The 26,200-nt window shown below is 52.4% G+C and overlaps 8 protein-coding genes across 8 annotated transcripts; 5 read left to right on the top strand and 3 right to left on the bottom strand.

Moving 5' to 3' along the window:
* Positions 1-1,878: 1,878 nt before the first annotated feature.
* Positions 1,879-4,235, bottom strand: COCVIDRAFT_25726 (hypothetical protein; the record flags this gene model as incomplete). The annotated part of the gene is made up of 2 exons (XM_014702224.1): positions 1,879-3,984; positions 4,065-4,235. The coding sequence occupies 2 exons, from the start codon at positions 4,233-4,235 to the stop codon at positions 1,879-1,881; spliced, it is 2,277 nt and encodes a 758-aa protein (XP_014557710.1).
* A 2,724-nt stretch (positions 4,236-6,959) lies between these two features.
* Positions 6,960-7,900, bottom strand: COCVIDRAFT_25725 (hypothetical protein; the record flags this gene model as incomplete). The annotated part of the gene is made up of 5 exons (XM_014702223.1): positions 6,960-7,450; positions 7,504-7,613; positions 7,674-7,721; positions 7,776-7,789; positions 7,841-7,900. 5 exons carry the CDS (start codon positions 7,898-7,900, stop codon positions 6,960-6,962), a joined length of 723 nt encoding a protein of 240 aa, XP_014557709.1.
* Positions 7,901-8,360: 460 nt separating this feature from the next.
* On the top strand, positions 8,361-10,114 carry COCVIDRAFT_15105 (hypothetical protein; the record flags this gene model as incomplete). Its single annotated transcript, XM_014702208.1, has 4 exons — positions 8,361-8,373; positions 8,426-8,520; positions 8,570-8,839; positions 8,891-10,114. The coding sequence occupies 4 exons, from the start codon at positions 8,361-8,363 to the stop codon at positions 10,112-10,114; spliced, it is 1,602 nt and encodes a 533-aa protein (XP_014557694.1).
* A 431-nt stretch (positions 10,115-10,545) lies between these two features.
* Positions 10,546-12,455, top strand: COCVIDRAFT_15104 (hypothetical protein; the record flags this gene model as incomplete). Its single annotated transcript, XM_014702207.1, has 4 exons — positions 10,546-10,698; positions 10,755-10,862; positions 10,908-11,278; positions 11,327-12,455. 4 exons carry the CDS (start codon positions 10,546-10,548, stop codon positions 12,453-12,455), a joined length of 1,761 nt encoding a protein of 586 aa, XP_014557693.1.
* Positions 12,456-17,046: 4,591 nt separating this feature from the next.
* COCVIDRAFT_36862 (hypothetical protein) lies at positions 17,047-19,025 on the top strand (the record flags this gene model as incomplete). Its single annotated transcript, XM_014702291.1, has 3 exons — positions 17,047-17,299; positions 17,355-17,745; positions 17,798-19,025. The coding sequence occupies 3 exons, from the start codon at positions 17,047-17,049 to the stop codon at positions 19,023-19,025; spliced, it is 1,872 nt and encodes a 623-aa protein (XP_014557777.1).
* A 446-nt stretch (positions 19,026-19,471) lies between these two features.
* COCVIDRAFT_96466 (glycoside hydrolase family 47 protein) lies at positions 19,472-21,286 on the top strand (the record flags this gene model as incomplete). The annotated part of the gene is made up of 2 exons (XM_014702290.1): positions 19,472-20,037; positions 20,089-21,286. 2 exons carry the CDS (start codon positions 19,472-19,474, stop codon positions 21,284-21,286), a joined length of 1,764 nt encoding a protein of 587 aa, XP_014557776.1.
* A 365-nt stretch (positions 21,287-21,651) lies between these two features.
* Positions 21,652-23,019, bottom strand: COCVIDRAFT_96475 (hypothetical protein; the record flags this gene model as incomplete). Its single annotated transcript, XM_014702289.1, has 1 exon — positions 21,652-23,019. One exon carries the CDS (start codon positions 23,017-23,019, stop codon positions 21,652-21,654), a length of 1,368 nt encoding a protein of 455 aa, XP_014557775.1.
* Positions 23,020-24,335: 1,316 nt separating this feature from the next.
* COCVIDRAFT_25719 (hypothetical protein) lies at positions 24,336-25,396 on the top strand (the record flags this gene model as incomplete). The annotated part of the gene is made up of 2 exons (XM_014702222.1): positions 24,336-24,369; positions 24,474-25,396. 2 exons carry the CDS (start codon positions 24,336-24,338, stop codon positions 25,394-25,396), a joined length of 957 nt encoding a protein of 318 aa, XP_014557708.1.
* Between the last annotated feature and the right edge of the window lie 804 nt (positions 25,397-26,200).

The following is a 26,200-nucleotide window of genomic DNA, read 5'->3' as shown; positions in this document are numbered from 1 at the left end:
AAAGTGAAAAGAAAACATCGGTTTTCTCTCTTCTTCTCCCCATATTCCGCCCCCCCTCCCTTTTCCAGGTATATTTATTTTTTTTTCTCCCGCAAACGTCCCGCTCACACTCTCCTTTTGTACTAAATCTCGCATATTATTTATTTATTTATTTTTTAGCTATCGCTTGTAGCGTGTAGTGTACTTTTCGCACAGCACAGCACAGCATAGCACCGCACCAAACCAAACCAAACCAAACCAAGCCAGCCATGGGTTAGTCTAGACCCGGCACATGCGTAGGTATATTAGGTACGCACTTCACACTTAACGCCGTAGTCCTGAAAAGAAAGAAGGAGGAACGAAAAAAAGAGTGAGAAAGGAGGTCCCCCTCAACCTATTTTTCCTGTTTCCTTTCCTTGCCCTTCACTTTTCTTTTTGCCCCCCCCCCTCTCTCTCTCTCTTCTCTTCTCTTTTTTTTGGGGTGAGTGAGTGCGATTGCTTATTCCGCATGTCCGCATGTGAACTTGTCACTTTTTTTTCTTTTTCTTTTTAGGCGTGCCGTGCATGGTAGAAGGAAAGGGGGGGGGGATGCGCAAGAACGTATTACGGCACGTTATAAAAAAAATGTAGGGTGCATGTGCGGAAGTGCAGAGAATGTTGCAGGTGGAGAGACAAATTGCAAGGGTAGCAACGTCAAGGTGCAAGATTGTTGTACCTGCAAAGGAAAAAAGAAAGAAAGAAAGAAGGGAGAAGGCTGGAAGAAGGAAATGGGAGGATGGGGTTGGAAGGGGAAGAAGAAGAAGAAGAAGATGGCGAGAGTGATATACGTAAACTCCGTATCCTCTCGCAGGAAGGTGTGAATAGAAGATGTCGTTTGTGCTGCTTCGAATGCGATGTATCTTACACGTACTAAGTGTCGCCTATGATTTTCGTTAAAAAGAGGACAGAGAGGGGGAGGATGTCGTGCTACACTCATCCTCAATTTCACTAGCAGTGGAACAATGTGGAGCCATATGCAGGGGCAAGGTGCTTACGGCTCGTTGCTTCTTTCCTTTCTTCTTCTCTTTTTCTCTCTCGACTTGGCAACCATGCACATGCATATGTACGGGGCGGGGATTATGAGGTAAGCTGAATGCAGGAACGAGAATAATAAGGAACGAGAACGAGAGTAGGTTGGGAAAACGGTTGGGGAGAGTTTGAAAAAAGCAAAACAACAACATGCAGAGGACACGTAGGATTTTCAAGTGACGAGAAGGGGAAGAGTCACCGTAACCAATCACACACACATGCTCTCTCAGAATAATCTCAGGTATCCAATTGTGATTCATTATTTCCAGTACCGCATATTTCTGACCTTCGTCAGATGTTTGCTAACGCTTCCCACATACACATACACACATGTGATTAAGAGCCAAAACCACAGCTCTATCCAGAAACTACAACAATGATAGAGATAAGAGAGACAAGGAAAATAAGGAGGAAATATACATGGAGATACACACAAAAATAACAAAAACATGGTTCCAACGGAGAGATTTCGCCCAAATTGCTAAATGCAGCAACACTAAAAAACTAAAAAAAAAGACGACGCTTTTAACTCCATTCCACATGTTCGAACAGAACGCCCAGTAAAAAAAAACTCCAGACTCGTTACAGCCGAGGAAAAAAAATCAAAGACGAGGTGACGTATTAGATTATGCCACAGGAGAGAGAGAGAGAGAGAGAGATGGGAGCCTCAAGAAGCCCATGCCTTGAGAGAGATTCGGATAGATGGAGATGGAAAACAAAACAAGGCTGAGCAAAATAGTTTGGGTATAATGAGAATGTATTTGTGAGACGCGGCGGATGACAGAGAGAGAGAGACGTTACGCGCTCAATGCAAAATGATGCATTGTTTGGTTATTGTGCTCCAAAATCTCCCGGTCCTTGGTTGGCAAAAATGTAGCTTTTGGGTTGAGGTTCATTGGGCCGTCGCATAAAATTCCCTTGGGCAGGGTTGGTGCCCTGAGGTGGGTTGTACTGATGTACTAAAAAATCCGGCATGGCAGAGACTTGAGGCGCAAAGGGGACATTGTGGTGGATACCGCTCAGTGAAAGGTCTTCATAGTTCATGTTGCCACCAGGCATGTATTGTAGATTGCCGTCATCGGGTTGGTTTTGGGTAGAGTCGGGTAACGAAGGTCTCCTGAAATGCGAGGGCTTGGGTTGTTGAATCGTAAGATCAGTAGTGGAACGAAAACCTGCTCGTATTTGGGGCGGCTGCGCGTATGGTGCCCTGTGAAAATATTGCTGAGTCGCTGGTGCTGATTGCGGCGGTGTGTCGCGATAGAGCGCGTCGTTGACGAAGCGAGATTGCAGGTCCATGGAGGATGAGGGCGGCGAAGTAGTCTTGGCAATGACGTTTCCAGCCTGATCCGAGGACCAATTTGTGTGCATGCTCTCTGGACTGTTGTGATCAGGCATGGCCGAATGTGGCCTGATTACCGCTGCACCGCCCCAGTAGTTGCCAAAATCCTGTGGAGTCAGCGGAGTCGGGGGTGCCAGACTGCCGCCTTGGCCTATGGTAGTGGTGCTCGAGGTGGAGAATGTTCGCGCAAACTTTGGTGACGCCGCAGCCTCGGAGAAGCTCATGGCCATGGGAGAGCGTTGTGCTGAGCCGGGCTGTGACTTTTGTACACGGCCTCCAGCATTTCCAATGCCCGTTGAGCGAATCCTGCGAATGACCTTGTCGTTGTTGCCTCCTGGCGAGGGCATGGGGGCAGAGTACGAGGCGCTGCGCATTGCCGTCGAGCTGAGGTTGATTGGACGCTTCTGCCGCCTTGCTGCGATGCTCGACGACTGGTCGGGAAGCGAGAACTCATCTGGGGTGCTATTCCTGATGTGTATCGCATCCATGTTAGTGGCGAGATTGCTTGTGGACGAGTTTCTGCGGCCAAAGGCATCTTCACGAAAGTGCATGGGGATGTCGAGATCAGAAGGCGCAGCACTGAGCCTCCGCGCTTGCTCTGGTGTGGTCATGATGGCATGTGAAGACGAGTTTAGCTGTTGGTAGAGACCGTGCTGTGGGAACATTTGGCTCGAGCCATCCTGAGGCCAGAAAGGAAGCGTCTGCTCCGAGGCGGATGCCTGACCAAGGTTGTAGGGCGCGAACTGGTCCTCTGGTTCGTCGGCGTGCTTGGGTTGCGCCAGCTGGTTGGGGTCCTCTGTCCAGCCGGTGTAGACGGAGTTCAACGAGGCAATGGAAGGGGGAGTGGGACCGTTTGGAGACTGGGTCGTGGCTGAAGACTGGGTGCCGTTGTAGGGCGAAGCGCCTGATGAGATGGACCCTGTGCTTTGTTGAGCTTCTGGCGCGCTCGAGTTGCTGGTATCAGTAGCCGTCAGTGCGGAGTAGTCGACCTGGAAGTCGGCAAAGTTGTCAAACTCGGGGTGTGAGGGGGCTAGGTCGCCAGACATGGGAGCAGACACGGTAAAGGCAAGGTCACTGGAGTAGGCACTGGACAGACCAGAGGTATCAAAGGTAAAGTCGGACTGTTGAGCATCGGCAGGCAGGCCGCTCTCGTGCATGTAGGCACCGTTGGTGGCAGCCATGATGGAGTTCATAAGGTCGTTGGGACGATAGGCTGGTGCGCGATCAACCTCTGGCATGCAGCGGAACATGTCGTATTGCTGTTGTTGCTGGGGCTGCTGTTGGGGTTGGTGCTGGTGTTGATGCTGGTGTTGATGCTGGTGCTGCTGGTGCTGCTGCGACATGTGGGGGTTCAGATCAAGTGCCGAGGGACCTTCGCCAACCTGGACGGGCATGGTTGCAGGGCTGATGTCTGCTGTGGAATAAAAGTCTGGCTGCATGAGCATGTGGGGGTTTTGCTGGTCCTGGGGATGGGGGTAGTGGTTGGGCATGACGGGCGCGTGCTGGTGGGCAAAGGGCAAGTTCATGGTCATGTTGTATTGGTTCATGAGCTTCTTGCGGTCCTGCTTGACCTTTGCGCGGCGGTTCTGGAACCAGTTCTGCAGGCATGTTAGCAAGGCTGGCGAGAGGGCGTGGTGGGAGCGAGGGGACGACTCGCATTGATCTTGTCGAGGGGGACGCCGAGGCGGGTAGCGAATTCCTTCTTGACATTGGTGCTGGGCTTGTGTTGGGCGAGGAAGTGCTGTTCGAGGATGTCATGCTGATCTTTGGTGAGGCGGGGCTTGACATCGCTGCCGGGCTGCTTCGGCGCGGGAGGTGCGGTCGTCGTAGCGGCGCCGCTGGGATCCATGTTGCCGCGTCCAGCGACAATGCAGCGCGAGCGGGCGAGATGGGGCGTCGCAGTGAGGGAAGGAGGTGGTGGTAGTAGTAGTAGTGGTGTTGGCGATGTTGGTGGTGGTGATGGTAGTGACGGCGGTAGTAGTAGTAGTTGTGGTGGTGGTAGTGATGGTGGTGGCAGTAGTAGTAGTAGTAGTAATAGCAGCGATAGTGGTAGTGGTAGTGGTAGTAGCCGTAGCAGCAGTCGTGGGATTCAGGTGATAGGCAGGATGTGCGTAGAGCGGGCACGGATGCGCGGGCTGCACCACACGACGGAGGGCCGATGGCAGACGAAGTAGCGAGCGACAATGACGACTAAGCGACGGGGGGAAGAGAGGGGGAGGGCAGGGCGGCAATAGTGGATAGGCGCTATATCTACGGCGGGCTTGCGACGAGAGTATGGAAACGAGAGTGTTCAGCGCAACGGCGCAGTAGAGCAGGCAAAAGAGGGCACGAAGCGAGAGGCGGACGGGGAATGAAGGAGCCTGGCAGATGGTGGGAGGGAGGGTAGGTTGGGTGGGTGCTAGTAGGGTTAGGTAGGGCAGGGCAGGGCAGGGTAGGGTAGGGTAGGGTTAGCTAGGGTAAGTGCTGGCTGGCCGCTGCTGGCTCGCTGCATGCCTCGCACTCGCTCGCACTCGCTCACACGTCTGGTCTGGTCTGGCTGGCTGGCTGGCTGGCTGGCTGGCTGGCTCGCTCGCTCGGTGCTGGCGGCGGCGGGCGGCTGGCGGGTGCTTGGTTGGTCGGAGGTGCCAAACGTGCTCAGCCACTGAACCCCCCTCCCCCCCAGCGCATTGTGCCCGTCGACACCAAAATAACCAGCCCTCGGCAGTCTCCACGCACCCCCTCGCCGTGATTCGACCGTCCGGCGGGTGCGGGTGCGAGTGGATGGATGCCATGGACGCTCCAAGCACGCTGGCCATGCGGGTGCAGCGCGTCATTGGCCTCTCCCCCGCCCGTGCAGGCTGTAAGGACTGTAGTGTCTTCACATCACATACATACTACGATACGCCTATTTACTACTACTATTTATTCCTACTACTACACTACACTACACTACACTACACTACACTACACTACACTACACTACACTCTACTAGCATGTCGTCTCTCAGTCCAGTACTTCAACACACATGCATCTCCCTACTTCACACGACGCCCTCCCCGGCAGCAGAGCCGTGTGTGTCCCACATTCTGAGACGAGGGCGGCCCATGTGCTGCAGCCCGGGCCTCTGACCCCCCCGTTCGGAGAATATGGGATGGTCTGGTAGGTGTCAGTGAATACCATCCTGTCTGAGTAGCAGGTACTCCTGGCAGCTATAGCCTGCCTGGCTGCAATATACTCGACGCATGGCCTGGCCACCCGCCCGTCTCCTCTGCCACGGTCCACGTCAAAAAACCGTCCTGGGCCACCGCCCGCGGCGTGGCTTCAACGTCGACGCCCGGCTCGTCGCCTGTCTGCTTCCTGCCCAGCCTCTGCGTGGCGTCGCCCGTCGACCATTAGGTGTGTGTACCTGTGTGTGCGAGAGTGTGCATGTGGGTGTGCCTCTGGCGACTCGCCGACCACATTGGTGCCAGGTGCCAGGTGCCATCTGCCAACCGCCCCCGGCCCGAGAGTCGCCTTTGTGTGATGGTCCGTCATGCCCGCCCGCGCACGGCCAAGGGGGGCATTATCATCACCATCATCATCATTACACCCGCCCATACATACACTACTGTATACTTACATGCTCCTTGCTTACACTGGTCTGGTCTCGTCTGGTTCGGTTCGGAAGTCGGCGCTCGCTCGCTCGCTGCCTCGCCCGCCTGCCGCGTCCGCTTGCGCTCAAGCTGCTGTTCCTGCGCGTACCTTGCAGCAAGGGGGAGCTTCAGTACCACTTGCGGAACCCAAAACTGGCCCCGGCGCCACCGTCCTACAACCCTTTGTGTTTCGCCCGCCCGTCGTCGAATGACCAGTCCACTCGCAATCCGCCAGCCCGCCAGGTCCGCCAATCCCGCCCTAGTCCTAGTTCCTCCTCCTCCTCCGCCGCCTGCTAAAGGCTGTCCCAACCGACCAACCCAACTAGCCCAAAAGCAATCCACAGGCCACGCTGCAAGCCCTACAATTACTCCCTCGTCGCTGCCCGCCAACCATCGCTCCCTCCACCCGACTGCCCCTCTCCACCAAACTCTGCCCGCGCCTCTGTACCTCTACACACACAAACAAAAGAAACAACCACCTCTCGCCCTCGCCCTCATCCTCCTCTTCGTCCGCCATGACTCACCTGCCGATGAATGCGGCATCTCATGCGATGCGACACAACGTGAATCGCCCGGCCAAACAAGGCTAGGCCCACTGCAACCGCCCCCCCCCTCTCTCCCCCTCCAACCTCCAACCCCAACTGCTCATTCGGCAAGGCTGGTCTGCTCACGCCAGGCTGGGTGCATGCGTCAGCTATTTCTACCCACCTACATATGTACGGACAGCACTCGACACGCCTGCGCTGCACTCTAGTCTCCACCCACATACAACCTCGAACCACCTCCTGCGTCTCTGACTCTAGCCGAGTAACACCGCATGCACACGGCATCGACTCTTCAAGAGCGCACAGTAAGCAGAGCCGCAGAACTCCCACGCCACCAAAAGTCTAAACTACCCGCCCCGCCCTCAGCAACAAACGTCTACGAGTACACCTGTTCCCCCTACCTCCTACCTACATCCCTACACTAACGCATTTGTGATGACAATCTCACCCTCCCCCGTCGTCTTGTCCCATGACTGAAGCGTGACGCTCCCCATGTCCTGAACAATGTAGTCTGCCCCAGCTTCCACAATCTGTTCTAGCGTATGTGACGTGTGGAGACCCACCACCACGAACCCTGCCGCTTTGCCTGACCGAATTCCTGCCGGCGCGTCCTCAAAGACAATGATAGAAGCCTCCTTTTTTTGTAGCTCCAGTTTCTCCGCGCCCATCTGATAGCACGTCGGATCCGGCTTGCCGTTGAGCACGTCTTCGGCCGTCACCAGATTCTTGGGGTGCGCCAGTTTCATCACGTCCAGCCAACCCTGGACAAGCGGACGTGTGCCGGACGTTACAATGCACCACGGAACACCCTGTTCCTCCAGCTTGTCCAGCAAGGCACGCGATCCGGGAATCTCAACGGCATCATGCCCGAATTCCTTGGGTACCAGTCCCTCGGCATGGCAAATATCTGTTTCGTTTAGTTGCAAACATCGACAACATGGTCCACCCTGGCACACTCACACTCCCAATTAGCCAGCTTCGGCTCATAGATCTTGAGCACGTCGATAGATCTCCGCCCGTGTGATGTTGCCAGAATCACTTCGGGCGCGACTCCAATCTCCTTGCCAATCCTGGGCAATGCACATGTCAGCCTAGGCCTACCCCATCTGCCTTTTCCCACCGTAACCTACTTGTGCCAGTGCTTCTCAATTGCAACCGTCGAGTCGATAATCGTACCACTATTATGCGCTTAGCCACCATTGCTGACATGCCCACAAAACCCCGTCACCTACTCCATGTCAAAGAGCTGCTCCAGTCAGTACCTGTCAACACGTGGTCAGTGGATGCTTGTACTCACCAAGCCATGGCACTTTATTGTCTGCGCCGGCGCCGAGAAGTTGGGCTTGGATGCACTCATCGTGATAACCTTTTGTAATATCTCTTGCCGAGTCGAAAATGTTGCTGAATCCCAATTGACGGTGAAGGTAAACTACATATGTACGCTGTGAGACAACGCCCTACTAGGTTTAGCCACGTCGGGAATCCTATCCGATGTTTTTCCGATTATCATGCAGCCAATCACAATGACGCTCTCGTGCGGTAATCTAGCTTACACAAGAGGCTGTTGTAATCAAGTGGATTCCTAGGGTATTGTAGAGAGGAAACTTATCCGATGCAAATCAAATAACCACGTGTGTCTGACTTGAATTCTGCCAGTCTGCAATCATGTGACTACCAGGCAAGATGTCGGCAGTGGGGGAGTAGTGGAGCCGCGCTAGTTGGGCGGCAGAAGGTGGCAGTATTTTCACCTGGCGAACTTTTTTGGAAGACGTCGAAATTTCGACCTCGACATCCAAACACAAGCTCAACAATCCACAATGAAGGTCGGAAGTAAGATGCGCACTGGAAGGCGAAAACTGAGCAATACTGACAGAAATACCAGAGCCAAAGTCAAAGCGCGTACCCGTGCGCCTACGCCACAAGATTGAAAAAGCGTCGGCGGCCAAGCAGAAGAAGGCAAGAAAGCTCGCAAAGAAGGTACGATACTTGCGCATCGCTACAGCGCTCAGACAATTAATGCGCGCAGGATCCAACATGGCGAAGCAAGACCAAGAAGGAGCCCGGTATTCCCAATCTGTTCCCCTACAAAGACAAGATTTTGGCAGAGGCCGAGGAACAGCGAAGGAACCGAGAAGAAGAAAATGCGCGCCGACGACAACTGGCAAAGGAGCAGAAACTGAATGCCGCTTCTGCTGAAGATGCCATGGACGACGACGACGAGTTTGAGCAGTTTGATGCCGAAGGCGACGAGCTACTTGCAGACGACAGCAGCGAAGATGAGGATTCGATGCAGGTGGTGCGTTTCCCCAGCTGCATCGCGATGCGCCGGAGTGCTAATACATACTAGGACAACAAACTTAATCCCATGGCCGCCCTTTTGGCTTCTGCGAAGGCACGTGCCGCTGAGTTTGAGAAAAACGACAATGATGCAGACGCCATGCTCGACAGCGAGGAAGAAGACGATGACGACGAAAGCGGCGGGGTCAGGGTCCGCAAAGACGCATCAAGAAAGCAGTTTGACAAGGTCTACAAGCAAGTCGTTGACTCGGCCGACGTTGTCCTGTACGTCCTCGACGCCAGAGATCCCATGGGAACGCGATCGAAAGAGGTGGAGCAGGCAGTCATGGCAGCAGACCGTTCAAGCAAGCGCCTGATATTCATCCTCAACAAGATCGACCTTGTCCCCCCACCAGCCCTCAGAGCATGGCTCGTTCACCTCCGTCGCTCCTTCCCCACCCTTCCGCTGCGCGCATCCAAGCCTGCGCCCAACGCAAAGACCTTTGAGCACAAGGACCTCACTATGAAGGGTACATCAGAGACTCTTTTCAAAGCCCTCAAGACTTTTGCAGAGTCACGGCAGCTCAAGCGCTCGGTCAAGGTTGGAATCATCGGATATCCCAATGTGGGCAAGTCTTCGGTGATCAACGCCTTGACCTCAAGACTAGGAGGAAGATCTGCTGGTTGCCCAACTGGCGCCGAGGCTGGCGTCACTACCAGCTTACGAGAAGTCAAGCTTGACAACAAGCTCAAGCTTCTAGACTCGCCTGGTATTGTCTTCCCGAATACTGAAGGTTCCAAGGAGAGCAAAGTACAGCAACAAGCACGACTGATTCTCCTGAATGCTGTCCCACCTAGGGAAATCGAAGATCCCATCCCAGCTGTGACGCTTCTGTTGAAGAGGCTCTCATCTTCAGAAGAACTGTTTGCAAAACTCATGGAGGTTTATGATCTGCCCCCGCTACATACCATAGGCAATGACAGGACGACCGACTTTTTGGTTCAGGTAGCAAGGAAACGAGGTCGACTTGGTAAGGGTGGAATACCCAACATGCATGCTGCAGCACAGACTGTCATCAATGACTGGAGAGATGGTCGCATTCAAGGATGGACAAGCCCGCCCAAGTACGTTCCTGCCGAGACTGCAACGACAAAGACGGCTCCCGCCCAGAAGGGCGGTCTCGTTGGTGACCAGAAGGAGATTGTCAAGGAATGGGCTGCCGAATTCAAGCTCGAAGGTCTTTGGGGCGACGACTCCAACGACACTGCAGCACCAGAGGCCATGGAAATGTAAGCATGTTACGACGAGAGTCAACTGGCGAATTGGCGTTTGTATTTCACTGCAGTACTGGCTTTTCCCTAAGAAGAGGAATCAGGTCTCGACTAGATATCACAATCATATCATGATAGCCATTTTACAATCACATAGCCTCCGACTGATGAAAACTTTGCCCAATCATCCACATCCATCTGGGCCGCTACTGACCGAACCAAAGTGCGACATCGGCCACCAAACTGACGAAAAGCTCATTCGGTGATGTAGCTCCACGCCGATTGTGGTGCGCAAGACATGTTCGCTACTACAGCGGCGATCGTTTGCCCCACACTAGGTATCGGCTTTCGTCGGCTCAACCCCAGAGCTCATTCGATTCGAGCTTCACAGCTTGGGATACATAACGAGAAGCCCCAAACTTTTTGGCTAATTGACATTCCAAATCATCTACAATGGGTTCTTCAAAGAGTCTCCAGCCGCTTCGCTCTGCTACAAAGACATTGAATGCACTGCCCGCAGCCTATGCTGGTGCGCAGGTTGCTTCACGACGATATGCGGGGACGCTTGCAAACTTCAAGATTCCGACTGTTAACAACGAGCCAAACGTAAGTTGAAGATATGGTGAGGTTTCCGTAGGATTTTTGCTGATTGAGAATCCTAGCAACACTATGCCAAAGGCTCAGTCGACCGACAGAAGCTTCAGGATGCGGTTGCACGTATGAAGAAGCGGGGCCCAGTAGAGGTCCCTCTTGCCGTAGGAGGAGAATACGTAAGATTGGAAGACACTGGCTCGGTGGTTTCATCTCATTGACAGCTTCAGATCAAAACCTCGTCCATCCTCACTCAGAACAACCCCTCCTCCCACGCCGACGTCATTGCCAAGTACTCCAATGCCAGCCCAGCGGACGTCAAGAAGGCCATCGATGCCGCATTGGCAGCGAAGCCAGCATGGGAAGCGCTTCCCTTTGCTGATCGCGCTTCAGTATTTCTCAAGGCGGCAGACCTCATTTCCACAAAGTACCGATATGAGATCATGGCAGCGACAATGGTGGGACAGGGAAAGAATGCATGGCAAGCCGAGATTGATGCAGCAGCGGAGCTGTGTGACTTTCTCAGGTTCAATGTCAAGTACGCGGAAGAGACATATGGCCACCAGCCAGTACACAACTCGCCTGGTGTATGGAAGTACGTACAGTCGCTGTTTACAGTTGAGAGCAAAGCTAACTGAAATAGCCGCGTTGAATACCGACCACTCGAAGGTTTTGTCTACGCCGTATCCCCTTTCAACTTCACAGCCATTGGCGGTAACCTCCCCGCAGCCCCAGCTCTGATGGGCAACGTTGTCGTGTGGAAGCCATCGCCATCTGCAATTGCCTCTAACTGGCTTCTCTACCAGATTCTGATCGAGGCTGGCCTTCCACCAAATGTCATCCAGTGGGTCCCTGGTGACGCTGTGGAAGTCACACAGGAGGTTCTCGCTCACAGGCAATTCGCATCCCTGCACTACACTGGCAGCACAGCAGTCTTCCGCCAGCTGTACGGAAAGATTGCCAACGGTGTAGCCGAGGGCAAGTACCAGAGCTACCCCAGGATTGTCGGCGAGACTGGCGGCAAGAACTTCCATCTCATCCACAAGGACGCCGACATCCACAACGCCGCCATCCAGACCGTCCGCGGCGCCTTTGAGTACCAAGGCCAAAAATGCAGCGCCTGCTCTCGCCTCTACGTGCCCTCCTCCGCCTGGCCCGAATTCAAAGAAATCCTCATCAAAGAAGTCTCCGCCCTAAAAATCGGCGAGCCCTCCGATTTCTCCAACTTCATCGGTCCCGTCATCCACGAAGCCTCATTCAAGAAGCTCTCTGGCGTAATCGACGACGCCAAATCCGATCCCGAACTCGAACTCGTCGTCGGCGGCAAGTACGACAGCACCGAGGGCTACTACATCCACCCGACCGTGTACCTGACCAAAAACCCAAACCACCCCCTCCTCTCCCGCGAACTCTTCGGCCCCATCCTCGTCGCCTACGTCTACGATGATGCCGCTCCCAACGCCTTCGCCAACATCATCCGCCAAATCGACGACACCTCCGAGTACGCTCTCACCGGCGCTATCTTCGCGAAGGACCGCGAGACCATCAAGTTTGCAGCAGATAAACTGAGGAATGCAGCGGGTAACTTTTATATCAACTGCAAGTGTACGGGTGCGGTTGTGGGCCAGCAGCCGTTTGGCGGCTCGAGGGCTAGCGGCACAAATGACAAGGCTGGGAGTGCGAATTTACTGGCGCGCTTTGTTAATGTGAGGGCGGTTAAGGAGGAGTTTTTGCCGACGGAACAGGTGGGGTATCCTAGTAATGAGGTTTAGAGATGTGGTTTGTGATGGAGAAGGGGGGGGGGGGAATTTGAAAAAGAGTAAAACTGTTTTTTTTTGGAGGGGGGTAGGGGGGGGGGGCGTTTGCGGGGGGGGAAATCGGGCATTTAGGGTATAAATATGAAAGATATGAACAGGAAGGATTTATCGCTATATTTTTTTGGTAAAGAATGTTTGGGGATTTTCTGGATTAGCCGGTCGTTTTTTTTTGGATATATTCAGAAAAGAAAAGAAAAAAAACTTGAATAAAGTTATAGTATAGGAATTCTTCTCTCTCTCTCTCTCTCTCTCTCTTTCTTGAGAACATGTTTTCGCGCTTCTTAATAATGGCGTCTTTTTGTTATACTACTGCGCAGGGATTCTGCTTCACAATCTTAGATTGTGAATTCCGCATTAATCATGAGACGTTAAGAGCGTTTGGAACACACGGGGTTCAAGAGTAAACGAGTAGCAGAGACAGACGGGAGTTTTGATGGGTCTGTTAATCTTGATTTAGACCAAATAGATACTTGAGGTAAGGTTGGTAAGGAGTAAGGGTGTGTATCGATCGTCCGTATGCATTCTGTAGTTCTTAACGCAGGCACAGTTCCCCCCCCCTTTCTCCATCTCCCCCCTTCTACGTAGCCTTAAACGCCCGCCTCAATATTACTCTTAATCTCCTGACCATTCTGCTCCAACCCCCTTCATCAATCGCACTAACAATCACCCCTTTTAACGGTATCAAAAAAAAGAATACGCGCAACCGCTGTCCAGAACGCCATTCCGAGACAGGTACGAAACACGGGAAAACGCCCTGTCCATTTTCTGTGGCGCTGAAGGGGAGACACGTATACACCCCTCCCAGCAACAGTGTAAACCTGACCTTCTACGTAGGTCACAAGCGCTTGGAGTATAAAGTCCTTTGCGCCGTCAAGGTGGGGGGCTATCCCAGGCAATGTTGAATGTTCTCTTGGATACATGAACCCTTTAAAAAAAACAAAAAAAACAGAAGATTTTAAAGAAATGCTATTTAGAGGGGGGATTATTTTTTTTCCCCCGTATTTTGGAGAAATACTATCCACCTTTTTTTTTCATGAGAGACTTGGCAAAAGGCTCCGCTGCTCCTGCAGCAGGGACAGAGACGCTTCTAAAGATTATAAGTGTTAGTTAGGTGGTTCATAGTATATATAGCAGAGAAGCATTTTAGTGGAAGGGTTGGGCATACTCAGAGGCCTTGACTGCGACGGGTGGGGGCAGCATAGGCTACACTGCAGATGGCAGTTAGAAGAAGGGACTTGATAGCAACCATTGTTTGATCTTCCTTGTCTTTTTTTTTTCCAAAGGTATAGATAAATGGACTGTTGGAGGATATAAAAGATCATCACTTATTCTATACTTGTTATCTAGTCTTTGTATCGTCATTATTCCATCTTCTCAGCATTCAAACCAAATTACATTCTACGCACCAGGGCCGTAATCAAGTTTTTTTTTTTACAAACCATGCGTCTTCTTGTCATTACTTTCTATCGCTTTCGCTACGATTGCGTCTGCTATCCCTCTTGAACATGGAAAAGAGAAACTACAGGTACTTAGCATCTCTCTCTCTCTCTGTCACACACACACACACATGATCAACTAACAAGTACCCTTTTCTTCCCAGCTACGAGCGATGGGATGCGACGCCAAATTCTGCTGCTGCATCAATCAAGGAAGCTGTACTTACGAAACCTGTTTCGAGTCTTGTTACGCAGGCCACTGCAGCAACACGTTTGCACCCGGAACGCCGTTTCCTCCAACTTGTCCTAGCCAAAAAAGTGAAGCATGAGCAATGTTGATTGTTTTTTCTAGTACGATGTTCTTAGGGGCTAAGGTCTAGGTTCAGATAAATAAAATGTTCAAAAGTCGTGAGAAGGTAACCTTGTCGCGAGATAGACTTATAGGTTACTTTTAAGATGAAGTAATGCCAATCTAAGCGCGTCAAGTTTATTCTATTGTGAATTGTTTTCGCCGATAGGTATAAGATAATTTTCTTTTTTTTTAAAAAAAAAAAAAGTAGATTTAAGACGAATTCTTGAAAAGTCTTCTTAGAGGTGGTTAAGATTATCCACTCCTATACCATTCTAAGAGATGCTTGGTAGATGTCCAAGAGTTAGTCTTGAGTTTAGAATATCGTGATATCTATAGTATTCTAGTAATAGTTCTTCGTTTGCTTAAGACTACTTCTAGACTCAAAGATATATGTATGACCATATGCGGTAGGGTGGTGGAGTGGGATGTGGATGTGGAAAGCTTAGTAGTCATTTTACTTGGTTAGAACTTGGGGTGTAGCCAAGGACGGAGGGAGCAGTGTTTGTTTTGGGGCTACTACTTAGGGTTGGGATGGGAAACGAAGGGCGATGGGGTTTTGAGGGTAGGGAAAGGATGGGTGTTTTTGGGGCTAGAGTGGGTTGGGTGGTGATGGGGAAGGGAAGAGAAGGAATGGAGGGTTATGTTATTTTAGGTTAGGTTAGGTTGGTAGGGGAAAAGCCTGGTAGGTTTGCTTGATGCAAGCATGAGGGAGGGACCGGAGCCAAGCCCGGGATGAACTGCGGGTTTGTTTCGTTTTGAGGTTAGGGTTGTGGCGGTGACGGGAAGGTGCCTTTTGGGTTAGTATTGGGTTTAGGGGAAAGCTTGACAGTGCAAGTGCGAGGGAGTGGTGCTTGGCTTGTGCGGGCCAAGAACCGCGCGTGCGAAGACATGAACTCTTTTTGTTTCTTATTTTGGGATTAGGTTTGTGATTGGGGTATTGGGGGTAGGGGAACATTTGACAGGAAGGGAGGATTTTTGGGTTGGGCTGGAATTTGGGGGTTTGGGGCTAGTGTTGCTGGAGAAATGAGGTACAGGGGGAGGGGTGCTTGGGCTTGTGGACGTGCGGATATATGTAGGGAGGAGTGGAGTTATTGGGCGAGGGTTTGTGGTTATGGTGTGTTTTTGTATATTTCTCTTATCTTTGTGGGCGAAAAGGGACCCTGGCCATATCTCGCCATCTCGTATTTGTGCAACTCAGAAGTGGAGGTGTAATTGAGGGGAAAGCGTAAATGCATACATATTGTGTACACGTAGTGGCTTACCAACGAAAAAGAAACAATGGCGTGGTGGATGTGTGACTAGCACGGTATTAGAAATACAAGCTGCGTATGTACGTATGAAGCACAGTTTGAGTCGGGGTCGGGACAAGAGGTTGACTCCGATGGTGGCGTTAGAGTAGCGCGACCGGGGTCGGGTTTTGGCGTAACACGCCTTACGTCCTATATCCGTTCGATGTCCCGAACAGGACCAACAGCGTAAGCTCGTCAAGCTCCGAACTCCGCATCGAGTCGCAAGTTGCGAGTAATATACTTCAGAGGCTGGAACGCAAGAGGAGGCTCCAAATCTTGGTATGCACCTAACTGGCTGGTGCAACTTGTTCCATTCACTTGGTGATTGATCAGCTACTCGGTCGTACCCAAGCGATTCATCCGCCAACGGTGTGGAATCTCGAGTGCACGTCCATACAAACCCGTTGCATGCGAAACGGTTGCTATGGACCATCCACACTATTGTAGAATGAAGGTCGTCCGACCGTCCGACTCGACGACTCGTGACACCCCCTCCCAGCGGAGATCCAGCACATGTACGCGTCGCAACTCATGCACAGCGGAGCGCGCGAGAAGCGAGAGTGCGAGGGTGGGCAAAAGTGGAGCATGGAATTTCTCGTATCGTCTATTGATATCGCACACGCATGACTGTATCTCTGTACCTCGGCATCTCGACGTGCCAATGCGTTAGGGGGCTTGCGCAGAAAAAAAAAGACAGTCGAAATTTCGAGTCCAATCCTATGACGCGCGAAGTTCGCTTTAGGTTCGGTACAGCGAGACAAACAGAGTGCTGCCGTAAGAATCTTCTCTACTTTGCTTCTCTTCCCTGCATTTGCCACGAATAGTATACGACTTTCCCTCTACTTCGGCGCTTTGTTGGTCCGCTGTCGCGCGTATGATTGGGCCCGAGGCTTGGGTTTCCTAGATTTGCGACTGACTACGCTGTTGGAAGCAGATTAGCGTTGCCGCTCACCTCGGCCGAGCAACGCCAACGCTCAAGATTTAGCATCATGGTGTCATAGGGCTCAGGGATGGCACTGGTAGCAGCGGCAATGCCGTGACCCGGCAAAGGTTCCAGATCACTGGGCAAAGGCGGAAACAGATTCGTCGGCCGGGTTTTTCGTTGGATGCGCCCTTGCAAGCTAATGACAAGTTCTTCGGTCGGCGTTGGACACGATTGTTTATATGTGGCGTAGGTCCCGCTGTCTGGCACATTGATCGTCGCTCTTGCTCTCCCAAGCTTTCAACTGTCGTCATTGCTTCGTATCTTTGTCGACCTTTATACACATTACACCGTTTTTTAATATAATATCGGGCTCTTGGACTAAAGAATTCCACCGCCGTATTCACCTCACCGCTTCACCCCCTGGAGATATAAGGGACATCACAACACCATCACTGCTACGCCATCAGTACATCGACTGGACGATATAATCATGACGGAAAAGGACCGTGAGGTCCCCGCTGGCTCTGCCACCAACAACAGCAACATGGACGTCGAGTCAGGAAGAGAAGGAATTACACATTGGCAAATGATCACCGACCAGGGAGTGGTCACTCGGGAGATCATCAACTACGACTACGAGGGTGCGGGAACAGAGGAGGATCCCTATGTCGTCGAGTGGATCGACAATGACCCCAGGAACCCCATGACCTGGCCCAAGTCGAAGAAATGGATCATGGCCATTGCCGTAGCAAACTCGGTCCTCGTCGTATCATTTTGCTCGTCTGCCTTCTCTGGAGGTATGTATCACGCGTATCTGAGATTGCAGACATGTTGAAAGCTAACACTTGCCAGGTATCCAACAAATCATGATGGAATTCAAAGTTAGCCAAGAAATCGTCACACTCGGTGTATCACTGTTCGTCCTGGGATTCGCACTTGGACCCCTCCTGTGGGCTCCCTTTTCGGAACTGTACGGCCGCCAGGTTGTCTTCCTAGGAACATACTTCGCTTTCATGGCTTTCAACGCTGGTGTTGCCGGCTCGGATTCCATTTACTCACTGCTCATTCTCCGATTTTTCGCCGCCGCCTTTGGATCCAGTCCTCTGACCAACGCCGGAGGCGTTATTGCTGATCTCTTTACCGCCAACGAGCGAGGTGTTGTCATGAGTATCTTCTCTGCCGCACCTTTCATGGGTCCAGTCTTGGGTCCCATCATCGGTGGATTCCTTGGCATGGCTGAAGGGTATGTAACTGAAACCCCACACTTTATCATACGTAGCTAACTCTTCCTCTAGATGGCGATGGGTCAACGGCCTTATGGCAATCTGGGCCGGTGTGCTTCTCGTTGCTGTAGCCTTGCTTGTCCCCGAGACATACCCTCCAGTCTTGCTCCGAAAGCGTGCCGAGAAGCTCTCTAAGCTCTCTGGCAAGGTTTACCGATCCCGCGCCGACATTGAACAAGGAAAGGTTTCGCTTGGAGAGGCCTTCGCTACTGGCCTCAAGCGCCCATGGATCCTCCTCTTCTGCGAACCCATCGTCCTCCTCCTCTCCCTGTACCACGCCATCATCTACGGTATTCTCTACATGCTTTTCGGTGCCTTCCCCATTGTGTACCGCGTGGGACGTGGCTGGAACGAGGGTGTCAGTGGATTGCCCTTTGTTGCCGTCGCCATTGGAATCGCACTCGCCATTACCTACGTCATCACCATCGACAACAAGATGTACAGGAAAAAGATTGCAGAATCCGGTCGTGGATTTGCCGCCCCCGAAGCTCGTCTACCCATGTGCATCATTGGTGGCATTGCACTCCCCGTTGGTCTCTTCTGGTTCGCCTGGACAAACTCTCCGTCCCTGCCATGGGCTATTAGTGTTGTCGCCTCGATTCCATTCGGATTTGGCATGGTTCTCATCTTCCTGTCGATCATGAACTACCTCATCGACTCCTACACTATCTTTGCCGCGTCTGTCTTGGCTGGCAACGGTATCATTCGATCAGTATTCGGTGCTGCTTTCCCGCTCTTCACTTCGCAAATGTACAAGAGCCTCGGCATCCACTGGGCATCATCGGTCCCAGCCTTCCTTGCCATTGCCTGTCTCCCGCTCCCATTCCTCTTCTACAAGTACGGAGCCCAAATCCGCGAGAAGTGCAAGTATGCCGCACAGTCCGAGGCGTTTATGCAACGCATGCGCGACCAACACGCCGCAAAGGCAGCACGACAACAAGCTGCTGGCACCGAATCAGAAGACACATCTCGTGCCAACACCCTTACACCACAAGAAGAAGCCGAGGAGGAGGCGCACATGGAGGAATCCGAGCCCAGGTTCCAAGAAATGAAGACCGAAAAGGAGACCGATGGTGCTGATGGTCTGAAGAGGATTCACACTGGACGCTCAACAAGGAGCAGAAGAACAGTGCGCGACCTCGAGTTCGAACCGAACCCATTCGACATTGACCGTGTCAACACAAGAGAGAGCTTTGCGGGCAGGCCGCGAGGCAACAGCCGAGCGAGCACCAAGAAATAGACATGTGTTACGAAGTTGTTTTGGAGATTGCATTTTCACGGCCAAAAAGTTGAGTTCTTTCTAGACGCACAGCGTTAGCATATACCCCTTATCCTAGAGTCAATAGTCGATTCTATAGTTTTGTAATATTACAATCAACAGACTGCCAAGAGTCTCTTCCACTCCACTACGAACAGTTGTACCACACATGCCTTCCTCGTCTCACGTGATGAAAGTTACCCGAAACGGATGATCTTCGGCGATCATCCGCAACGGCCGCGCTAATAGTTGCTGCCAGAGCATCCCTCCACAAATAGCAGCGCGTCCCATCTCCAGGCCACATCACATAAGATGCACCGCCATCGGCCCTTCCCACGCGTCCCTCCGCAGATCGCGTTTCTTACATGTGGCTTGCCTGACTTCTTGACCGACGCTTCCGCTCTTTAACCTGCGTGATGCACTAAACAATGCCTCGCCTGCGTATCCGCCATGTCGCCATTTGCGTGGCAATTGTTGTGTGGATCTACTGCTTCCTTCCCGCGAACCAACATGCAGGTATTGCCCCGGGCGTCAATCACGATGCGACCATCAGCCTTGCGCGCTACATGAATGATGTATCCGGTATACCGCCCATTCGCGCAAAAGCGAGCAGTTTCGACTGGAGTTCGGTCAACTTTACCTATCCGCTGCAACGCAAACCAAATTTACCCGCCCCGTTCAGAAATCGACCTCGCATACAACATCCCGCTAGAGCCGAATCGCAGGAGGCCAGACGACTCGAGGTCAAGAGAGTGTTTAAGAAGAGCTGGGCTAGTTACAAGAGCAATGCATGGATGAAAGATGCGCTGAAGCCTATTAGTGGGGGTTATGTCGACCAATTCTCGGGCTGGGCTGCTACGCTCGTGGATAGTCTTGACACGTTGTGGATGATGGGCATGCGTGAAGAGTTCTACGAGGCTGTCAGGGCAGTTTCAACGATTGATTTCGGCACCTCGACTTCATCAAGAGTAAATACTTTTGAGACGTGCATTCGGTATGTTTTGCGCTTAAAGAATGCAACCAAAGCACAGGTTAACATTTCTAGATATCTGGGTGGACTCCTAGCGGCATACGACTTGAGTGGGCATGACGCACTAAAAGCAAAAGCGATTGAGGTGGGCGACTTGTTGTATGCCGGATTCAACACGGAGCATGGCATACCAGTCGACTTTATCAACTTTGAAGAAGCAAAGAAGGGTGGAGGCTTGGTTGTGGAGAGCGAGGTGGTCAGCGCGAGTCCTGGTACAATCACTCTGGAGTTTAGCCGGCTCAGCCAAATCACCGGAGACGACAAGTACTATGCTGCAGTATCGCGTCTGATGGATGTTTTCCACAAAGACCAGAACGCGACCAAGCTGCCTGGAATGTGGCCCATGATGGTGTCTATGCGTAACCGGGATGTGGTGTCTGGATATCAATTCACCATTGGTGGAAATGCAGATTCGCTGTATGAATACCTGCCCAAGGCACACGCTTTGCTTGGTTCAGTCGATCCCAGCGCAGCCAAGTTTGAAACCATGTCGCGCGCTTTCTTGGACACGGCAATGAGCAACCTATTCTTTGCGCCGATGATACCAGGCCAGGAAGAAATTCTCATCTCCGGCAATGTTGACGTCCTCGAAGATGGCCCGAGCCTCGATCCTGAAAGCGAACACCTTTCATGCTTTATTGGTGGACTCTACGCACTCAGTGGACGCCTATTCCAAAACGATGAATACCTTGACCACGGAGTCAAGCTAGCTCGTGGTTGCGCTTACGCGTACCAGGCCTTCCCATCCGGTATCATGCCAGAGAGATATAACATGGTCTTGTGCCCGGGTCCCGATCACCGCAAACGCTGCGCTTGGGACGAGAAGCGATACACTGAATCCGCAGCCGCACGCCCACAATACAAACCCAACCTCCCTAAGGGTTTCACCACCGCCAAGGATCCCCGCTACATTCTCCGCCCCGAAGCAATCGAATCCGTCTTTATCCTCTGGCGCATCACCGGCGACCCTGTCTGGCGCGAAACCGCATGGACAATGTTCGAAGCTGTAGCCGCGGAAACAGATACCAAGCTCGCTAACGCGGCCATCATGGATGTTACGGTCAAAGGATCCGAAAAAGAGGATTACATGGAGAGTTTCTGGATGGCCGAGACGCTCAAGTATTTTTATCTGTGCTTTGCTGATACTGGCTTGATTAGCCTTGATGACTTTGTACTCAATACTGAGGCTCATCCGTTTCGCTTGTGGAGGTAGGCTTGCTGTTGTGTACTTGGAGAGCTGCTGCATGTACCGGAGTTTTGCTCTCAATGGAGAAGAACGAAAAAAAAGTAGTAGATTTAATTCATGGAAATTTTATAATACGAATGTATGTGATAGACTCGATTCTAGCTTCTGATGACTTGATTGTGTTTCGCTCAAACGGCTCTACTTACTAGGGAAAAAAAAAGCTAAATTGGTATCCCCCACAAAAAAACACCAAACTCCATTTTCCCCTAAGAAAAAAACTCCAATTGTGTTAAGAAAAAAGGGACAGAAAAGAAAAAGAAAAAGACTGAGAGTAATCATCTCATCATACCATGTAATCATTATAAGACAGAAAGGAAAAAAAAAACAACGCATCACACAATCCTCTCGAACCTCATGTGCTCGACCTCAACCCCAGGCGTACTCGCCACAGTACTAACCCCGGATCCGTGTGAGAACAAACTCGAACTACTCGACTCGACCCTGGACAGCAGCGACTCTGGACTCGACGGCGTACGCGACAGCGAATTGAAAATGTCTTCGTAATCTGGAGCGAATTCTCTGTCGGGGGGTTCCCTGGGACTATATACAGGCAGAGGTTCTACATCCTCTTCTTCGTCCTGTGCCGGTGGCAAAGTCGATGCACGACGGCGGAGGCGCGGTAGAATTTCTAGCGGAGTTGTAGATGTGACGGTGAAGTGCTGGTCGTTGTATTGGATACCGACGGTGACGCTGAGAGTGTAGCGGCGGGTAATGGTGTATGTTTTAAACGAGGGGATACACTCTGCGTCGTCGAGGAGGCGGAAAGAATTTGAGGTGAGGGCCACGGTTTTGTTGAAGGGGATTTGCGTCTGCATGTCTGAACGCGAGATGCAGGTTACGTGTTTGGCAACGGTGTCTTCGGGGTAGGAAGATGAGTTTCCGCACATGGTGGTGGAGTGGGTGGATATGACGACGGAGAGGGTGGAGATGGTGCAGTGGCGCTCGGCGTGGTTGGCGGGGTCGCGCGCGTTGAGGAGGTTGAGGGAGAGGGGGATGTGGCCGCCGGGGCCGACGCAGATGGGGTGGTAGAGCGTAGGGACGATGCGCGGGGTTGAGTTCATGGAGACGCCTGAGAATACTTTTTTCACGCGGGATTCGTCTTTTTCGCGGGTGGGCTTCCAGGATTGGCCGTAGAGGACGGAGGAGGTAGAGCGGGAGCGGGAGATTGAGTGTGCGGGTGGTTTGGGGTGGTAGCGGAGTGTTTGCTTGCATCTCTTTGTTTCTGTGGAGCCGAATAGGATGAGTCTTGCCTGGACAAAGTATGATATTTGTGCTGTACCGTTCGGGACATTTGTTTTCAGGTGGAATGTCGGCGGGAGTGGATGTGGTTCCCAGAGGTAGTTGTCTCCGTGTGTCGAGCGTTTGTACTGAGGTTCGGTGGATGCTGGGAAGATGAATTCAAAATCCCAGGAATATTTCTTTGGTCCAAGTCTGCAGTGGGAAAGCAGATGTTTTTCTCGGTTGAACAGTCGTATCTTTTCCTCATAGGTTTGTCTTGATGGAGTGGCGTCGTTGTTGCCATGTGTGTGCAGTGGCCTAGTGGTCTTGGTAATACAACTCCCGGCGAAGACCAACTTCAGTGATGCAACCTCCTTTTGCTCTTCTACTGCCAACCAGACCTGACCCTTGACCTTTTCTCCTGCTTGGTATATCTTGTTGTTGTCGCCATCTACGGTAACTCTTAGTGCCGGGGCCGTCATGTTTGCGGTAGAGGTATAATGAGATCAGTCATGCAGGGACCTTTGGGGCTTAAGAGGAAAAAGAGCGGGTGTAAACGATTGGCTTCAGGCCCGGCCACGCGGCTGTCAGTGTAGCTGGTACGAGGAGAATGTTTGCCGGGGGTGGGAAGCGTGCCAAGCAATGCGGGATGTCTGGGCATGCAGCTGAAAGATGATAATGGAAGGTCAGAGGACTCTTTCTTGGAAACGGAGGCTGGGTACAGGCTGTTATTGGGATTACATGTTGTTTGTCTTTTGCCTTGGGCCGCCCAAAGTGCTTGGCGGGTTTTTCCGCTGACCGGGAGAGACCATGAAGCAGTTGGGATCAAGACAGGTACTTGGGCACACATGCGGGTTTGTACAGTGTTGTCGGCATGGGATGCTGGCAGTGATTAGGACCATAGTATAGCGACCGTCTTGTTTCATGTGACGGCTACTCGCACCGACCAAGCGCGACCCAACCTACGCCGTGGGGATGGCAGAGACATATCAGCTGCAGCAGTGTTCCGATCCTATTGATTCCACAGAGGAGTTGGAGGCGGGAGAGAGCCAAGGAAGCGTGGTGGTCTTGGCTGGCAGTCTGGATCAGCCACGCTGATACCCCAGATTCACCCCGCTAGCCTCGTGCTGTTAGATCGATAAGACGGGCTCTGGAGTCTAGGTGAGCCCATATAGGACCCGCTGCCCTGGAGCTGGACAAGCAAGGACCCTTATTTTGGCTGTGTGGCGGAACAGCACAAAAAAAGAACATTAACAATGCTGGACAAAAACGAAGACGGTGAGAGCAGAAGCCAGGGTGGAGTCATCTGTATCCCGCCCCGGCGTCGTGGCGTGGGCACGAAGAGCCCTTGGCTTGCGCCCAAGGCCTCGATGGCGGACCGACTTGCCAGGAAAGAATCGGGGAGAGGGAAGGGATTGTGTAACAGGCGGCTGACGCATCCGATTCGCCTGACCACATGGCACTGTAGCGAGCATGCAACCCGTGGACACAGAGCGTAGTATTCACACCGACCTATGTAGTAGGTAGTTTGAATCAAGACTTGGGCCCCGAGAACTAATCACATGCAATCTGCTGGGCATTCCCAAGGCGGCATGGGAGCGTCAGCCTGTGGTTCGGCGTACCGACCCGCCGGCGCTCGGAACTTGTCGTCGAAACGTCATGCACTTTTTTTCGCGGCACCCGTTGGACTGCCCCCATTCCAGTCTGTCCGTCTCTAACATTCACAGCTGTTGCTATCATGTGTAGTGCAACCCATTCACTCTCGACATAACACATTTGATCAATTGACGGCGCGGCAATGTCAGATGGCGGAAAGCGCCCGTCTTCTTACTGTAAGTGTGGATAGAGCAGAGTACAACAGAGCAGAGCACAGCAAGAGCATGGCATGGCATTGGTGCGTGGCAGCAAGACCCGAGTGGCTGACACACGGGCTCAGTCCATTTCTTTGCTGGCTTGAACTCAGGCATCCTGTCTGCAGTTCTCCTCCAACCTGCCGACCTCCTCAAGACACGCGTCCAACAGTCTCGCTCAAGCACTCTTCTTGGAACCATCCAGTCCATCGCAAGCGGGCCGAATCCCATCCGGCAGTTTTGGAGGGGCACGCTGCCAAGTACATTGCGCACAGGCTTTGGCTCTGCCATCTACTTCTCCAGTCTCAATGCGCTGCGGCATAGAGCCAGCTTGGTTGCCGCGGCGAGGGCGGATGTGTCGCTGAGGGGAGGCGAACATTCGAGCTCGCTGCCAAAGCTGAGCAACACGGCCAACCTCGCTACAGGAGCATTTGCACGCACATGGGCCGGCTTTGTCATGATGCCAATTACGGTCCTCAAAGTGCGATATGAGAGCAATCTGTACGCATACAATTCCATGTTTTCCGCTTCGAGAGACATTTTCCGCACAGAGGGACTCAAGGGCTTTTTTGCTGGGTTTGGTGCAACTGCGGTCCGCGACGCGCCATATGCAGGGCTTTATGTTTTGTTTTACGAGCAGTCGAAGCGAAGACTGTCGAGCTTGGCAAGCAAAATCGAGGAGACGTCGGGCGCAGCGACCAAGCTTTCGTCGAGCACGTCAGCCGGTATCAACTTTGTCTCGGGAGTAGCGGCAGCTGGCCTAGGGACAACGGTGACGAATCCGTTTGATGCCATCAAGACTCGCATCCAACTCATGCCTGACCAATACGGAAACACGATACAAGCAGGTAAGAAGATGCTTGCCGAGGAAGGGGTGCGAAGCTTGTTCGACGGGCTAGGCATTAGGATTGCCAGGAAAGCGATGAGCAGTGCGCTCGCGTGGACCGTTTACGAAGAACTGATTCGACGCGCGGCGAGCCTCAAAGAGGTGGTCGAGGATAAGATCTAACGGCATACTGTATTATAGACATGTAAGTGCATGGGCGGCGGCGTTGATGGGCCCTGACTAGGTATCTCTTCGCTCTACTCGAATATCAGGACAAAACGCATAATTTCCCGATCACTTGCAGCAGGTGCATGAATTTGGTGTTCCTGAGAGAGCTATCTTTGGATACCAATCCCTGGGATGGCTATCTTTGGGTTGGGGGCTAGAAATAGCCGATGTCGCTGGCGCCACACATAGTTGAGAGCTTACTTTGCACGTGAGCAGCCTGTTTCATGGAGCGCTGGTAAGCTAAGCATGTATCTCGAGAGCATTGTACGCGTACACAGCGAACAGCGCACAGCGAGTGACATGTGATGAATGGGTAGTGCGAGCTTGCTTCAGTGTGGCCGAGCTGAGGCTGACAGCACAGATAGCGGGCACGTGACGGAGATTGTGCCCCCCGCGACTGCAATGGGAAAGAGGGGTGTGCCAAGCAGACTTTCCTATTTCCTAGCGGCGCCACACTAGGACGTCGCCCCCACCATACCACACGGCCTCTTCCACCCTGCACTGCACGGCATATACATGGCCATTATTCACACAACACGCCATGACAGTATCAAAGAGGATGACATACTGTAATTTCAGCATGCTTACCGCCACCCATCTGGCTGCAGACAGCTGGCCAAGGGCGACAAGCTAGTCGGTGTTCAGCAGACCAGCGCCTATAGTGCCCCCGGCCTCAGCCCTGGCGGCAGCTGCCTGATGACTAGCTGCATCGCGGGAGCATTTCAGCCCCCAAAATTGTGACATGAGCGCGCCCTCGTC

The sequence above is a fragment of the Bipolaris victoriae genome (genome assembly GCF_000527765.1).
Source record: "Bipolaris victoriae FI3 unplaced genomic scaffold scaffold_32, whole genome shotgun sequence".
Classification (NCBI taxonomy): Eukaryota; Fungi; Ascomycota; class Dothideomycetes; order Pleosporales; family Pleosporaceae; genus Bipolaris; species Bipolaris victoriae.
This window is presented reverse-complemented; position numbering and strand designations above follow the sequence as displayed.